The 16,161-nt window shown below is 40.8% G+C and overlaps 1 protein-coding gene and 1 long non-coding RNA gene across 2 annotated transcripts in view; one reads left to right on the forward strand and one right to left on the reverse strand.

The window, feature by feature from the left end:
- Positions 1 to 2,227: 2,227 nt before the first annotated feature.
- Positions 2,228 to 3,624, forward strand: LOC123984863. The gene is made up of 2 exons (XR_006828544.1): positions 2,228 to 2,676; positions 3,158 to 3,624. It is a non-coding gene; the product is annotated as an uncharacterized LOC123984863 (long non-coding RNA).
- Positions 3,625 to 8,909: 5,285 nt separating this feature from the next.
- The window catches only part of tlcd4b (TLC domain containing 4b), a 17,846-nt gene continuing 10,594 nt past the window's right edge, over positions 8,910 to 16,161 (reverse strand). Inside the window, exons 4-7 of the mRNA XM_046033635.1 lie at positions 14,597 to 14,655; positions 14,016 to 14,110; positions 13,818 to 13,891; positions 8,910 to 13,724 (exon numbers count right to left, since the gene is read on the reverse strand). Coding sequence (XP_045889591.1) covers positions 13,376 to 13,724; positions 13,818 to 13,891; positions 14,016 to 14,110; positions 14,597 to 14,655 — 577 coding nt within the window. The 3' untranslated portion in view covers positions 8,910 to 13,375. The remainder of the gene's footprint in view (positions 13,725 to 13,817; positions 13,892 to 14,015; positions 14,111 to 14,596; positions 14,656 to 16,161) is intronic.

Consider the following 16,161-nt stretch of genomic DNA (forward strand, 5'->3'; position numbering starts at 1 on the left):
ATGTCACCGCTCGGGTATTACCCGTGTCACTTTTTCCACCTTCAGGCCGGTCAGGGATGCTTTTCACTGGTGTCGCACTTTGCTAAAGTTATGTCATTGTCATGTTCAGCTGAATTTCAGTCACGCCCTTAAAAAAGGATTTCCTGATCAATAAGAGACATCATCCCCATTTTGATTTCACAAGCATCATATTCTGGGAGGAGTCATTTATTTTTATATTTTAAATTTGATTTACGCTGTCCCTTTTGCCAGATGTTGTTACAGTAAACCCCAAAAGTACAACTAGAAATATTACAATGATGATTATATTACAACAACAGGTCACACATCTAAAAAAAAATAAAAAAAAATAAAATAATAGTAAAAAATACTATTGCTAGTGCTCACATGGTGTTGATAATAATGGGTATACAACAATTATATAATAGCTGCAATAATTCAGTTCAGTTTTATTTATATAGCACCAATTCATAACAAAAGTTATCTCATTGCACTGTTCATAGAGCATGTCTAACTATAAAATATGCCTGAGAGAAAGAAACAAACATAAATGAATTTCAACAAGACTAAGTCTACAGCCAAGTTAGCAGCTGTGTGAGGCTGTACCATAGGTGTCATTTATACTGTAGATGCTGGGGACATGTCCCCACCACTTTCTGAAATGGCTGATTTTGTCCCCACCACTTGCACACTATGACTAATAAACACTATGAATAAATAAAATGCAATGTAAATATAGAAGAAACAGATCTGCCTTGTCCAAAAAAGTAACTTAGGCTAAAAAACAAGCTGCATTATATTCGATAATATTTTTTATATTCTGAATTGCCACCGGCCACATGAATTTTGATTCTCTTCAAATAAATAAAGATTTCCACCATAAATTGGTGCAGAAAATGTCTCTAGAATGCAGGAAATTAAGAGTTTAATGCTCAAAATCTTCTGGGGGAGGACCCGCCAGACCCCGCTATTAAGTTGCCTTTTTCATCAGTGAATGTTTCTTATAGCATTGGAGTATCTTGTTGTCTTGTTCTCGTGACTCCAATATTGCAGTACCACGTCCCGTGGACTAAGTGTTTCGTCACATCCCCAATATGAGCCCTTAAATGTCTTTTCAACACAAAGTGACGCCCTTAGGCTGTACTTAGGCCTCCTTTGGGCTAATTGTAAGTAGCCATATGTGGCCACAGTTTGCTAACATTTGCTGAGGCTGACGAGAATGTCATTAGTTATGCAGGTTTCTGGTCATAAACCAAAGTTTGCGGCAAATTAAAATTTACACCTGACGATGGCACAAGATGAAAAGTTAGGGATTCACCAAAGTCATTTGAATGTATCCTCTAGGGACCTTGGCTATCTGTAGCAGATTTTAAGGCCAGTCCGTTAAATAGTTTTCAATATATTTTACTCAAAACCTTAAACCTTATTGTGGCACTAAATGATAAGTCAGGAGATCATCAAAGTCAGTAGTAGTGATCCATGTCTGTACAGCGTTTTGTGCCAATCCATCTTGTAGATGTCAAGCCATTTACTGAATTTATTTATTTAACTTTGACCTACTGGTGGTGCTAAATGAAAACTCAAGGGATCACTACAGTCAGTATAGGCATCATCCTCTGGGGACCATAAATGTCAAAATGCACATCCAATAGTTGTTGACACTGGTGGACCTGCCCATGTTCAAAAAGCATGCTGCAAAGGTGCCCTCCAGTATGCCCCTATGGTAGATAAAACATGATAAAGAGCCCTCTATGGTGGTCCATGCAATGTGACAGAGAAAACATGAAGTGGCCTATTATAAAAGGCCATCTATTGTGCCCTTCCAGTGGAGAAAATGTGCTGCACTGCCAAATAGACTGCCCTACATGCTAAGAAACATTTGGAACTGTTTCAGCATAAATTCGCAAGCTAATAGTGAGTGAATGTAAAATCAGAGAGACAGGCCAAGTTGTGTGAAATTACAATGTTGGATTGTTGACAAAAGAATCTCACCACAAGGTCCATTCTGTAGCTATTGGGGAACTTTCAATTGTATCCGACGATGTTCCTCAGCAGACTGAGAGTTGCCCATGTTGTCATTGAATTGTAGATTCAAATTTCCTCTCCTCTGAGCACAACAAGGACTTCTTGTCCATGTTGAAGGCTTTTTGTTGACCTTGGAAACAGCAGCAGTAGCAACAAAACGATCTGATTAGACGATTCATTCAGAAGCTGTTTCATTTTAATCTCCACTTTCCAGCAAACTTCGACGAGTAGTCGTTAAAATGCTCAGGCAAAGAGAAATTTGAACATCTATACTGACAACTGGGCAAATTCCATCTGCTGAAGAAGATTGTGGGATACAAGGGGGTTAGGATTCGTTCAGTGTTCATTGTACCGAGATCTACATCATCTGCAGAGGTCTCCTCTCCGGAAAAAACAGTTAAGCAGTTTAATGCTAAAAATCAGTGTTTCTCCAATGCTGTTCGGCAGACACTGGACACTGCAAACCATAGCTGCTGCTAACATTTGCTTAGCATGTTTCTCTGGGAAAGAGAAGTTTGGGGTTCCCTGCTGGAGCTGCTCCCCCCGCGACCCGATCCCGGATAAGCGGATGAAGATGGATGGATGGATGGATGGTTTCTCTGATAACTTAAGATCCAGACGTCTGATGACTAAAATCCTTCATCGATTAAAGTATATAGTTAAAAATGATCAAGAGCTAAAATTTGTATGATAAAAATGTGGCTTAAAGGTAAATTTATGACAGCGCTGACAGGTGCCCAAATGAAACGCACCGTCACCTTGATTAAAATTGCACATTTCTCTGTGTTTGAAAATTGTTGGAAACATTTGGGATAATGTAAATAGACAACTCAACAAAATATATAATACAAGGACAGTTTGATGCAGATACATAACAAGTTACATAAATCTTAATGTTTTTTTTTTAACCATTTTAATAAAATCCGTTTAAAATGCTTGTTAAAATGAGAAATATTCCATCACCTTTTAAGTTCTTCCTTTGCAGATAATCATAACCCAGAACTGATGCAACATATTTTAAATGTGTTTGACTCTACGTGAAAGCTACTGTAGAGCCCCTGACATCACTCTGGGAGCAATGAGGTGGTTTTCCTGTTTTACTCCAGTGTGTTACATCTCTTTCCCCCATAAGCAGGCGGATGACAAGGAAAGGAATGCAGCAGATTCAGGCGGTCTGCGAAGTGAAGAGTCAGAGGGGGGGCCAGAGGAGGCGGCTCCCCGGACAGCATGATTCATCCTCTGCTTTCTCTTTTGTGTGTGTACGTGTGTGTCACTACCATACACATGGCAGGCATGCCGATGGAGCCGGGGAGGAACATTCTGGAAAAGAGGGACATGTAGAGCTGAGTTACAGTACAATATGCGGCTGTGGTGGTGGTGATAGACAATGGAAGAGTGCAAATGCAAGATTACTGGACATACACTGTTAGCCAGCGACAATGCAAAGGGCTTCAATCTGTCAGTGGAGAACACACAGCTGAAAATAATTACTGCAGAGCAATGGTCTGCATGAGTGAGCTTCACTGACCACAACACTACAGTTACAATTCACTCGTCATAAAATTGTCAGGTGACTGAAGAATAAAAACATACATCACATGAACGTCTCTGCAGACAATATGTATGTTAATAAGTTGAACTTCAGTTTTAGTCCAGGACCTGACTGCACTGCATGATGGATACATTTAATAAAGCGAGAGTAGTGGGTCTAGCAACAGGGTTTCATCTACCAGTAGTGGAGTGTATGTTTTGTAACATGGTGGAATTTGAAGACTGAAATCATATATAATCATACGATAAATAAGTTATTATTCTCCATCAGACGTACATGCTGGCAGCGTGAAGATGTCTTTGAAACAGCTTTATGGCCATCATGTAGGGAGATGGAAGTCACAGACAGTATTCATGATCAGTTAAATGTATGAAATAGGCAAAAAAAAAATCCTACTAGAAATGGCTACTTTTTCAGAATAAAGTTGTAGCGGAGCGAAGGCGGAAACCCTTTGGAGGCCAGTGGCAAAGACGGCGCCCCTCTGAAAGTCTGGCAGGAGGCTGGCAACGTGACCGGAGATCAGGACCAGAGTCTGATGGCTGGAGTGTCAGGTGTGTACCCTTAAAAGGCGACCACTGGATGTCAGAGTGGCAACTCAACCAGCTCATACCCTTCTTGTATGATTCAGGAAAAGCAGGCAATAGGGAAGCAGCATCAGGACTGGAGGGGGGTATGCTCAAGAACATGAGCCTAATTGACTGGAGTGGAGGTGGTTTGTCAGCAGGCCAGAGGGAAGACTGGCTACTGGCAGGTCGGAGGGAATCAGGCTGGAAGGTAGCTGGCTTGGAAGCAGGCAAAAGGAGTGTTGAGGAACCTTGTGACCCATTCAGGTATTGAGTCCCTTAGCCAGCTTTGTGGACACTTTGTTCTGAGCCAGAGACAGGACTGCCTCTCTACGACTGTCATTACTGGTTTTCCTCTATATACTCTGGATCCATAATTGGTCAGTTAGTACTGTCACAATTTGTCGAGTACAGAGTCAACCCAAGTCGTCACATATGGACTCATGGTCAAGACCCCTTGGCGTCAGTTTGTAACGCAGCGGGGAGCCCCTTAACCTTGTAGTTCAATGCACTGGGGGAAGCCCTGTAATGTCATTTTTTAACGTTAAAGGTGGATGTAGGATATTTAACAGAAAAGTCAGAGTAAGGAGGGGGTTGGGGTGAACATGTGGACCAGAAACTAGACTCACTCAGGAGACTGGTGTTCGTTTGTCGCGCAAATAATATTAACCTCCGTAAGTAAAGTCACATTAGTAACGTTGTTATTTTAACCAAAACCATGATGTTTTCATAAACCTAACCAAATTGCAAGTTTTATTTTAAAAGTCTAACTCGGCGTTTGATATTTAGCCTATTATAGCTAACTTGACCAGACATTGCATGCTGACTTTCCTACGTGGTGTACCCAGGGCGTTCAAAAGAGACGCCAAGGGGTCTTCGAGATTCAGAAAAACACATGACAGGCAGGATGATTAGACACAGGTAGAGCACATTAGGACAGGGTACACAATCATAGAGGCACACATAGACAGGAAGCAAAGTTACACAAGACACACAATGAAAGGACACTATCAAAATGAAACAGGAAATCACTAAGCTCAAACCCGAAACCATGACGGGCTTTGGCCCTGATGACCTCAGTGCAACAATAACTGGCTAATAATCAAATGAAATTACAATTAAAAAAGATAATATAATAAACCTCATAAACTAGTTAACCTTCCACCTCATACTGTTGTATAGGTGTTCGTATTGTAATCCATAATGTTTCTGATGAATCAGTGTTGTCGTACAGCAGATTACCATAAACAGCCTGTTGGAACATAGAATTCTGCATATGAAATTTTGCACAAGCACAGAGACATGCTAATTTATGCAGTCACATTCCCACTTATACACACACACACACACACACACACACACACACACACACACACACACACACTAAGCGAGGGTTTTATAAACATTTCACTGAGAAAAGAAGAAGCACACACATGGAATTTGGACACTTTATTTGGGCATGATGGGAGAAGGGAAGGGCCTAAGCTGAGCGGGAGAGGGATAAAGATGTAATGTCTCGTGAAGGTATCCCTCACACTAAAAATAACAGGCTACAGTCAGATATTTACTGCGCGGTGGGCTTTACTGTTTATGTTGGCTTTAAGATCACCTGACACTTAGGCTAATAGGCTACGTCTGGGTACATTTATTGTGTTGCAAAATGTCATGCGAATGGTAGCTGATGACTAAAGAGGCCTCATTTAAAGGAAATACAGTACATTTTTCACTGTTTTAGAACGTCCGTGATAATGCACTTTGTATTTACAATGTTTTTACTTTAAATAGCTGTTGGTGTTTTATGAGACCAAGTTTTTCAATAGCTAAGTACAGATGGCAAGATCATAAACAATCCAGCAATCCAAACAAAGGAGCTGAGAAACTATTTGATGATTTACAATTTGGAATTTCTAATGGGACTGAAACATACTGCACACATTTCAGAGACAGTATTTCAGATTTAAGAGATATATCAGCAGGTGAACATCTTTGGAGAGAAATCTTGGATGGCAGGAGAGCTCCAGGTTGAATATAGAGATGTGTGTCGAGGCACAAGGTTGAGGACAAGTCATGAGTCATGAAATTTGACAAAGTGCAGACAGAGGACTAAAACTGTTTAGGAAGAAAGACGCAAAAACACAGAAAGGTGGGGACAGGGGGGATAGAGAGGGAGATTAGTGCAGTGTCAGAAACTCAGAAGGGCATTTCTACAGAAAGTTTTTTCTCCCTCCACCCATCGACCCCTCTCCTCACTCCACTCTGTCTGGCTATTTATGGTAGAAGTCCTCAAGATCCTACGTAACTCAGAGGAGTTCTGGAGGCTGAGTTCATGGCATCATAATTCCAACCTGTCGCTACAGTAGGACAGGAAGCTTTAAACAATTCTGGATTCGGTCAATAAAACCACAAGTGCCAACTCAGACCCATTCAATTACAAGTTAGTGTGTACGCCTTCAGTGATACATGCTCAAATTCTTGTATTTATACATTATTATTGTTAGCATCATTTTATTATTCTTCACGATAATTTTTGACCCTCAACTTCTTCAACATTCTGAATGAAATTTCTTCTTCAAACTTCATTTACTTCCACTTTAAATAAGATTTCAAGCGCTTTCATCACTTACACTTTCACTGGCACTTTCCCTTGTTAGCTGTCTATGTGAACTGATTTTTATTCTTACACTGACAGAAAACTTCCAGTTCTGACACTTGTAAAATGTGCTTACATTTTAAACTGCTCACTGGGCATACACTTGAACGGTCTTCTGTGTTTTCACATCCAATGACATTTCAGCTGAACTTTTACTCTTGAACCGATGTCACCACTCACATGTTAACCAACGTTCCAGCGGCGTTCCTGTGTTTCATGCTAGCACTTTGAATGACACACGTCTTCTCTTTGAGGATGAATGCAATCACATTTCTTCAGCTCTCATAACTCTCACAGCTCACACAGTTACCTCGACTGTTTTCACCACTTCCATTTCAGCTGACGCTTCAATTTCTTTTACCACATTTCAACTGCATTTTCAACTTCTTTCAATGCCTACACTACAAATGACACTTCAAACCCTTTCAGGTCTCACATCACAACACAACTTACTTCAACTGCTTTCATTGCTTACACTTCAGTTAATACATTTCAGCTGGCACTGACTTATTTCAGGACTTACACAGCAGACACTTCCTGCTCAATCTCTCACCTATACATTTCAACTCCGTTTTTAGCGCTTTGGCTTCAGCTTGACTCAGCGATTACACTTAATAAATGACACTTCAACTTCTTTTAGCACTTTCATTTTAACCTCTAATTCAATTAATAACTGCTAAGTCTTTTGGTATTCATATTTCGTCTGCCTCTCTAGCCACAACTTCAACTGTTGTAATATTTAAACTATTTCAACTGTGAATTTATCATCAGCAAGCACATGCGCGTTTTCCTCAGTAAATGTAGCCTTTTCAAGTTACACTTGAAAATGTGGTAAAACACACTTATCCCTCTACCTTGTGTCTTGATCTTACTCACAGGCTGTGATAGGCTCATGACATCTGAGCACCGCACCTACCTTGGCTGAGGTGACTGTTGAATGCTGCTTGTTAAGTTGGTTTAAAAGTGATTTCGATCAACTCTGGTCAAGGGTTTAAGTACCTCGTAAAATTGCCTCTGTTTATAGCTCCTTTAAAGTCCAGAATGTTGATTTGTTGATCCGTTTTTGTTTCCCAAAGTCTGGAACAGGTCTTCAGCTTGAATTCCTCCTGAAATAGGCATATCCCTATAATCTAGTACATAACTATAATTGTCTCAATATAGTGACTTGCTTGTGCGCAGAAGGAATAAACTCAAATGGACCTTGTAAAGAGGGAAAGAGGACATGATATGACATTTATAAACCCAACTTCATTAAGTTAAAATGTCTTACTAACACAGTCGACAGAAGGTAAACACCCATGACAGGCTGTGGTTCTTCTGCAGAATCAGTCATGCAATGAAAACAGCAGGAAATGTATGATGTATACTGCACATGCTTCTTTGCGTTTGTAATGTGATAACAGTGTTGAATCAAGTGACGACAGACAGTGTGTTTTTGTAACATGCAGGTGTGTTTCTGTGTGTACACACAACACGCAGGTGATGATTTTCATCCTGTGCGTGAGTGAAGGTGAACAGCAAGTCTACATTGTGAATGTGTGCTGTAGTAGCAGCCTGCTACTAGCAGGAGGAAATTTTCATTGAGCCTCTGTTACGTGACCATGTTTGGTAAAGCTCTTCAGGCACGGTCTCTGACCAAGCCCCTTGACCGATTGGTGTGCACGCACACACACACAAGATGGTTTCAATCACAGGCCTGTTGTGGCTCAGACCCCCACCCCCTCCAAATCTTATACTTTTCACGCTCCTTCATCCCTTTCATCCCTAATTCAGTCAATCCTCTCGTTTTAACCTTTCATCTAATTTTTGATGTCTCAGGCTGTACTTCACCTCTCCTTTTTTGTTGAACATCGCCATCATTTACACAAAATTTAAAAAAGAAAAAAGTCGAGCAGTAGTGCCAACTTCCAGTAGCTGGTGTTGGCTTGCCTGGTTATAACAGCCCACAGCTGATGAATGACCGGACCAGTTGGTGTACACTGCTGTCTTGATACAGCAGGTCGTTCCCATGCTGACGTCACTGTTCAGACACCAAGGAAACTGATGAATTAGTTTCCTTTTAACTTTTGCACTAAGGTTGGTGTAAAATAAGTCAAAATGAAAGAGTCTGGCAACTAGATTCTCTTGTCTTCAACTTTATTGAAGAGCAACACTTTCAAGTAAGTCTCAGCTTTCAGCACTACAGTTACATGATCATTAGTAGTGGTCATTGTAGAGGACAACAATCCAAGTCACAAGATAATGCTAAGACAAGGACCCTAAGGCCTGTGTGTAGTGTAGGCTGTTTCACATTAAAATCTCCAGAAAACAAAGACAGATCATAAACAAGAAATTGCATTGCATTAAAAGACAAAATAACGAGAGACAAAAAAAAAGGGGAAGGACCATAAGCCACACTGGCAAGTCATTCAAAAGAAGAAAGTTGACAAGTTATTTGATTATCAGTTTGTCTGCACATTTTCCAGTCATTCTTTACCACTGTACAAATGTTGTCATCCTTGTGGCGCTGAAATTGAGTCCAGCCTATTTCATTGTACACCTAGGATCAAGTATTTCAGAACAAAAATGGGCCAAAATAACTGTTGCCCAAAGTACCACGTGTAACCTTGAGAAGACCAGCAGAATACACCGTTGAAGTACCAGATTCTGATGCTGCTTTGTTATACTGTACCTCAGGCAGAAGACATCCTGTCATCCAAATGTAATGCAAAATATGACCTAAACAGAAGTTTAATTTGTATTGTGCATCTGGTTTCAATAATTGATCACAAATATATATATAGAGTTGTATATACCTTTGACAGATTTTTCTTTTTTAAAATATATTCATTATATAATATAATGAATAATTGTTTCCTCCCCAAAGAAACAAAGGCAATGTGGTTGTTCCAACCTGAAACAATTCAGCCTTATCAAATCATTAATTCATCATGTCGGTTTTCCAACAGCCCCAGGGAGTGAGATACAGCACACAAATCAGGTCTTGAAATATATTCTGTAGAAAACCCGGACAAATACAAAAACTCTATCCGTCCAGTTCATTGACAACCAGAAAACATATTGTAATTCACATGTATGTAGATTTTACTTTGTGCACTCAGTCTAAACAAAACCTACACCACAGGAAGCTGCTACAAGAAGAAGTGTATCAGCGTTTCTGCTCAGGAAATCTCCCACACTGTAGTCTACTTATTATAGTGTGACAGAACGATATTATAGTTTTATTCATATTAACTATTCACAGCATTGAGTTTAGGAGGCCGGTGATGTTAGCCTTCCCATCAACTACCTGTATATCTTAAAGAGCTTTTGTCAAAAATATAGTTTGATTTCCATTCTCATCACCTTGGACACTGTGAGCTCATCTTAATGCCACTAAATAACCCATCACAACATTCAGAGAGACGTACCCCTGTTTTCAGCAGAGCACAATCAAATCAGATCAAATCACAAAACAGGCTCCCCGAGAGGCATCAGCTTTGGATTATAATACTTGGCCGGATTAATCATTGTGCAGGCAGATTATAAAAATATATACAGAGTATACATATGGAATACAGAGGAGATAATGACTGGATATTACATTAGAAAGCTCATGCTAATCCAAATCTGGCTGCATCACATCCACCATTTGTGTAAAGGCACAAGATACTGTAGCCCCTCCTCTGTGGTGACAGACAGAAATACAGGAGATCGCTGAGTTATTGCTCCACAGGGAGTGTGCTTATAGTTCCACAGTGAAAACACCACCAGACAGCCTAAGACTACTATAACTATCTATCCAACTTGAGATACAAAGACTTAAAGGGAAACTCCACCGATTTTACACATCTGCTGCATACGTGCAAAAAGTTGAATAAAGTCTTCTCTGGCTCAAGAGGGAGCTGTGCGAAATCTGATAAGCTCCCAACAGCATCAGTTGGTGCTGAAGACTACAAGTTTGAAAATGAACAAAATCTGGGGGTGTGGAGTTAGAAAGAAGTGAGCTTACCAGACCTCTGGAGCTCCTCATCTCTGCTTGAGGCTCGCAGCTACATCAGCTTATTCTAGCATAACACACTGGAATCTCCGGCCAAATTGTCGGCGCTTGCGTTGCATTGTATTGTGGGTAATGTAGGCCCCAGGTTTTGAATGGGAAAAACAATGCGTGGAATAAAAAAGGCAATAACTGTGTTTCCAGCCACCTGTTTTTATGCATATTTTCAATTTGTGCATGATAAAAACCTGACCTGAACACTTCTGCAACGGTTTGATGACACCCAACTGGAGGATTAGTTTAACCAGCTGTTTGAGTGCACCGTCTCCTAATATTCACATAACAGTAGTATGGGGATATGTTGGAAACAAACAATGTCTTTCAGATTTCTATGACATTTGGTTAAAATTTGCACTACATTTGGATGGAAACCGGGCTAAAATTTCTGGTTCTGCTGCATCAATTTTGATCCTTAACAAAAAAAACAAACAAAAAAAAAAAACCTGTCCATTTTCAGTTTGACAATGTTAAAGGAGTGTACTTTTAATGCCAAATCGGTGGAGTACTCTTAAGTGATAAGGAAACAGGAGTAAACATGCAAGCTTGTCCTTTGTAAATTTCTACTTGTGTGACAAAAGCCAAATCTGAAACATCCTCTTGGATCTCTGTCTGTCATGATACCAGCTAGGTAGTTATTAGCGTCTGCTGACAGCAGACTGTACAACGAGAAGAATTCATGAATTTGTAAAACCAAGAAAATGCAGAGTGGCATACAGTGATTGTGATTACTGAGTTTGCCATACAGTAGATATTGTAAAGACATGCAGCGAGAGGAGAAAGGAATCAAAAACACATGCATTCTGTTTGCTCTGAGATCAAAACATTAACTCCAAACAAACTCCTTTTTAAGCATTTGATTAATGCAATTAATATTTAGATGTTACTCATCTATCTTTACTATTCACTAAGGCATCACAGAAATATGTCAATTTTACCATGCTCTGTAGTGATGATACAGTTTATATAGAAACAAAAACACATGCAGATTGCCACATTGCTATTGACAGCCTATTGTTGTCACAGACTGATACATCCAAATTAATTAGATATGTCACTTCGCTAGCATTCCTGTTGCTGACATTCTGCAAAAGGAAGAGCACCATGTCGGTGTTTTAGAAGGGCACCATAATAGTATATATAGTTTACAAGCTGTGCTGAGCGCAAAACGCTCCCTTCCCCAATTAGGTTCTCAGAGCCAATGAGAACAAAGGAGATAAATGGAAGTATAAAAAGCCTCTGGAGGCCTTTTTCTAGAAAGATACACTGCCTGAACACAGTTTGGTGAGAAAAGTGATGCCGCTCTGTTTCACTGCATTGGCTGGGATGAGCTCTGACAAGAGAGAGAGAGAGTGAGAGAGAGAGAAAGAAGTCGTCCCTCTGAATCAGGTATCACAACAGGTATGTTTTAAAGGCTAAAAACGCTTTACAATGGAAAAGAAGGTGTAAAACTCATGTCAAAGAGACTGGCGAAAGCTTTGTAAGGCAGGGGAGGGGGAGAGGTAGAACAAAACCAAACGTGCAAGCTGGATAGTGGAGTCCTATCCAGTGAGGCAGAGGGTTGCAATGGATGTCATTTGAATGAGACACCTTACTCTGACTGCTAAGGACTTCAAAGGGTGTAAAACAAGTTAAATTAAGAGAGAAAGTACAGTACAGTAATGAACTCAATGAATACTGAAAAGGCAAAATCGTCCTGTGAGAAGAAAAGATGTTGGAGGGTGTCGTCCTTCTCTGTTCTGCATGCATATTCTTAGTTTTTAATATATAATCCAAATTGTAGGGACGTTGAAGGGCCATGGCTGGTGATATAGGCAGGTGCCACTTGTTACAAGGAGGCCACAGCAGGTGATACTGTAGAAGAGGCATTGTGGTGTTTTTCTGTCTCTTTTTGTGAGGTCTGATGAGTTTAAGACAAGAGCCCTATAGGTTCACAAACACTGTATGGATCTGATGTGAGAGTTCTTCACTCTGTGGGCCACGTAACCTCAAGTGTGGACGGAGTATGAACGACAGAAGAAGCTTCCAGTTGTTCAGGAGCAATAGTGAGCGAGAGATGGTTGTCTTCTGAAGGGGCTAAGCTCTGTTAGACTTTGTGATCTTATTCCTCCACAATTATTGCTATCCTGTCTTTCACAGGCACTTCAGAGGATAGGGCTTTGGCTGAAGTTGAGCATGAGAGGAGACTGAAGGGACATGAGAGAGGAATGGTGGGCGGGACGAACGAGGCGAGTGACTGACGGAGTTAAGTGTGCTTGTGAGCTCTACCTTTTCGTCACCCAGCAGGGTACTAATCTGTCAGTGAAAAACACAGAGGCTGCATCGACTGGTGCTTGAGTTTGTCAAAGAACAGTGTCCTTGTCCTGGGTCAGGGTCACAACCTGAGGACTCTTAGCAAGGTCCACTAGTCGCCAAGGGAAACAACGGCTGAGATTATAGATTTTGGGGAGGGAGGGACGCTCTATGGCAATAGAGAGGCTGTGAGGTTCCTGGATGTCCAGCCTCCCTCCCTGCTTAGGTCTGTGCCTGTTTAAGCTTTGCTCTACATCTCTTTAGTCTGTGTGGTTGTTGACGTGTTTCTTGTCTGAAGAAGACGATGCCTCTGCTTCTTCCTTGACCTTTCGTGCCCCTCTTCCGGTCATGACCTTGTAGCAGCCGCGGGCGATCTTATACATCCAGATAGTATTCAAGATATCCAGAGCGATGCAGGAGGTGATCCAGGCCACCTGGGCGCCCAAGCCCAGCCGCTCATATTCTGGAGTGCCGAAGGTGGCGAATACACTGACCCAGTAAGATGGCATGACGGCAATGCGCACCAGGAAGAACACCACTGCCATGGCAATGCCGTTTAACACCACCATCTGGTGTGAGCGGGGGTACTTTAATGCCTCGAAGAACCACCTGGAGGGTGATTAAGAAATGGAAGATATGTCAGTCACATGGTTAAACAAAGGGTGATATGATGTGGATTATACACTAGTAGGGCTGACTCACCTTTGGTTCACAAACGGTGTGGACAACTCTGAAATGAGACGAAAGTTGGCAAAGTAGGGAAGCACGCCACGTGTCTGCAAAGACCAAACACAGAGACAAGCAAAATGACACAAACATATTAGGATATATGATTAATCCAGTGTCTTCAATTGCTGTTTAGGTTAATACACTCGAGGTCTTGAGGAGTGATAGACTCACCAGCACATATCCATATGCATAGAGCGCCGCCAAGTGGTGACAGACAAAAAAGCTGTCTCCCATAGTGCTCCAGTTACATGCAAGCAGCACAAGGTCTAGAGGACAGGGTGACAGGTCAGAAAGCTGGCAAATGGATACGTCTGTTTGACTGGGAGGATGATTATGTAGACAAAGAGCAGCGAATGCCCCAGTGGTGAACCCATGAACAAAAACAGTTAAAAATATAGACTTGTAGAAGACAATGTGGATCACATTTAAGACTGACATGTTATAGGAAATCTAAACTGTGGTTATAATTATTCCATTTTTAAAAACAGTCTGAATCAAGTATTCAGGGGAAGACAAAACACTCCATGAAAGGCACTTTATATGAACATATGAAACATTGCTCCCAATTGTTTTTTTGATCAATGCTTCCTTATATTCACATATTAATGTGCAGATACTGTAATCAAGTTACTTCTGATTGAAGTCCCTTTCCTTTGTATATTTACACCAACCTACAATATACTGACTGACAGCCCTCATGGACTGTGTACTAAAAGAAATGATTGAAAGCAGAACAAACAGAAGTAGCTCACCATAAAGGAGGTAACCACAGGTTATGGCTACATTTAGCTTGACGAGACCAGGCTCACCCCTGTGGAACAACAAAGGACACATTTGTATACTTTCAACACAGCTGTAAACCTACAACCCTTATGATAAACAAGGCAGGAGGGGAAAGCTTCTTACTACTGCAGGAAAATCTTAAGCACTCATTGTTGCAATCGATAATCTACTTCTGTAGAGGACATGATGCAATTTTGCAAAAGAATTAATGCAACACGACTAACACTAACCATGAATCATGTAGAAAGGTCATTCAAGGTTGACTGTTTAATGTTGATGAGCCTGCTGTGATACCCTTGTACATGGTTAGATTAAAAAGAACAGTATGGTGACAAGGCTGTAAAAAGAGAGCTTGTTTGTGTCTATAACATGATAAATAGCTCTTTGAACAACATATTACAATATCTATGTTACTGGCAGTCTTTTGTGTTTCTGACTAAACAGTCGTGTAATCAGTAGTGATGTGTGATGGTGACCGTTAGGTGTCCTTGCAAATAACAGCTGTTCAAAATAACAATGAAAGTGTCTCTGCTTCAGTTGACATCTGATCCTAGGATCAGTCACAAGCTGACTGCTTGCGTAATACAACCCCACAACACATACACTGTATAAACATACGCACTCAAAAGTGCACACACACACACACACACACACACACACACACACACAGTATAGCGGCTCACCTTACCCACTGGGTGACCCTGGGCTCACCACTGTCACAGACTATTCACCACATGAGTTATATGAAAAATATGCATACTGCATTTCTTTGCATCTTCATCAAGCAACTTTGCACATAACTCAACAATCATGAATTTCTTATTGGCTTGGCCACGATGTTCTATTTTTATTTGTGTTCATGTCTGTTTCACAAGACAGCGCTCCGCCTGTTAACTGATCAGTTGTATCACTTTACCGCTGCGCTTAGAGTGAAATGCAGCAAGCAAATGTAAGCTTGGATAACACCCAGCCTAACTGATAGTGTGAGTCTGCAGGCTGCCGTCACAGAGTCCAAAAGCTTCTTGATAATCACATCAGTGTGATCCAGCCTCAGTTAATTAAATGTACAGTGAATCTAAGCTCCTCTGTCAATGTATGGTTAACTGACTGGAATTTGGCCTAGAAAGAGATATGAAGCCTTTCACACAGGAAGGGCTACAATAGCCCACAATGGGCCTCATGTAATAACCACTCATGAATAGATTAGCTCTGAAGTGGCACCAGTAATTTAAGATAACTTGTTGCATTCACTTATTTTCTTGTACTTTTCTTCTAGGTACAGAAAAAAAATTCGAAAGTGGTCCAGGCTGTTGTATGAGTGTGCTTTTCTCCACAGGGGGACAAATATAACAGCATAGAGCCTGCAAGATTTATAATGAGTTAAACACAATGAATTAAGACTTTAAGTATGTTATAAAAACGGTCAAAATCCTAATGTAAACGTTGCACATCATGTTTTTGTTTATTCTTCAGCGGGAACTAGGGGTGAGATTTTAAACTCAGTTTTAATATCAGCCAACAGTAGTATGATAAC

The sequence above is a fragment of the Micropterus dolomieu genome, linkage group LG02, assembly GCF_021292245.1.
Source record: "Micropterus dolomieu isolate WLL.071019.BEF.003 ecotype Adirondacks linkage group LG02, ASM2129224v1, whole genome shotgun sequence".
In the NCBI taxonomy this organism is placed as follows: domain Eukaryota; kingdom Metazoa; phylum Chordata; class Actinopteri; order Centrarchiformes; family Centrarchidae; genus Micropterus; species Micropterus dolomieu.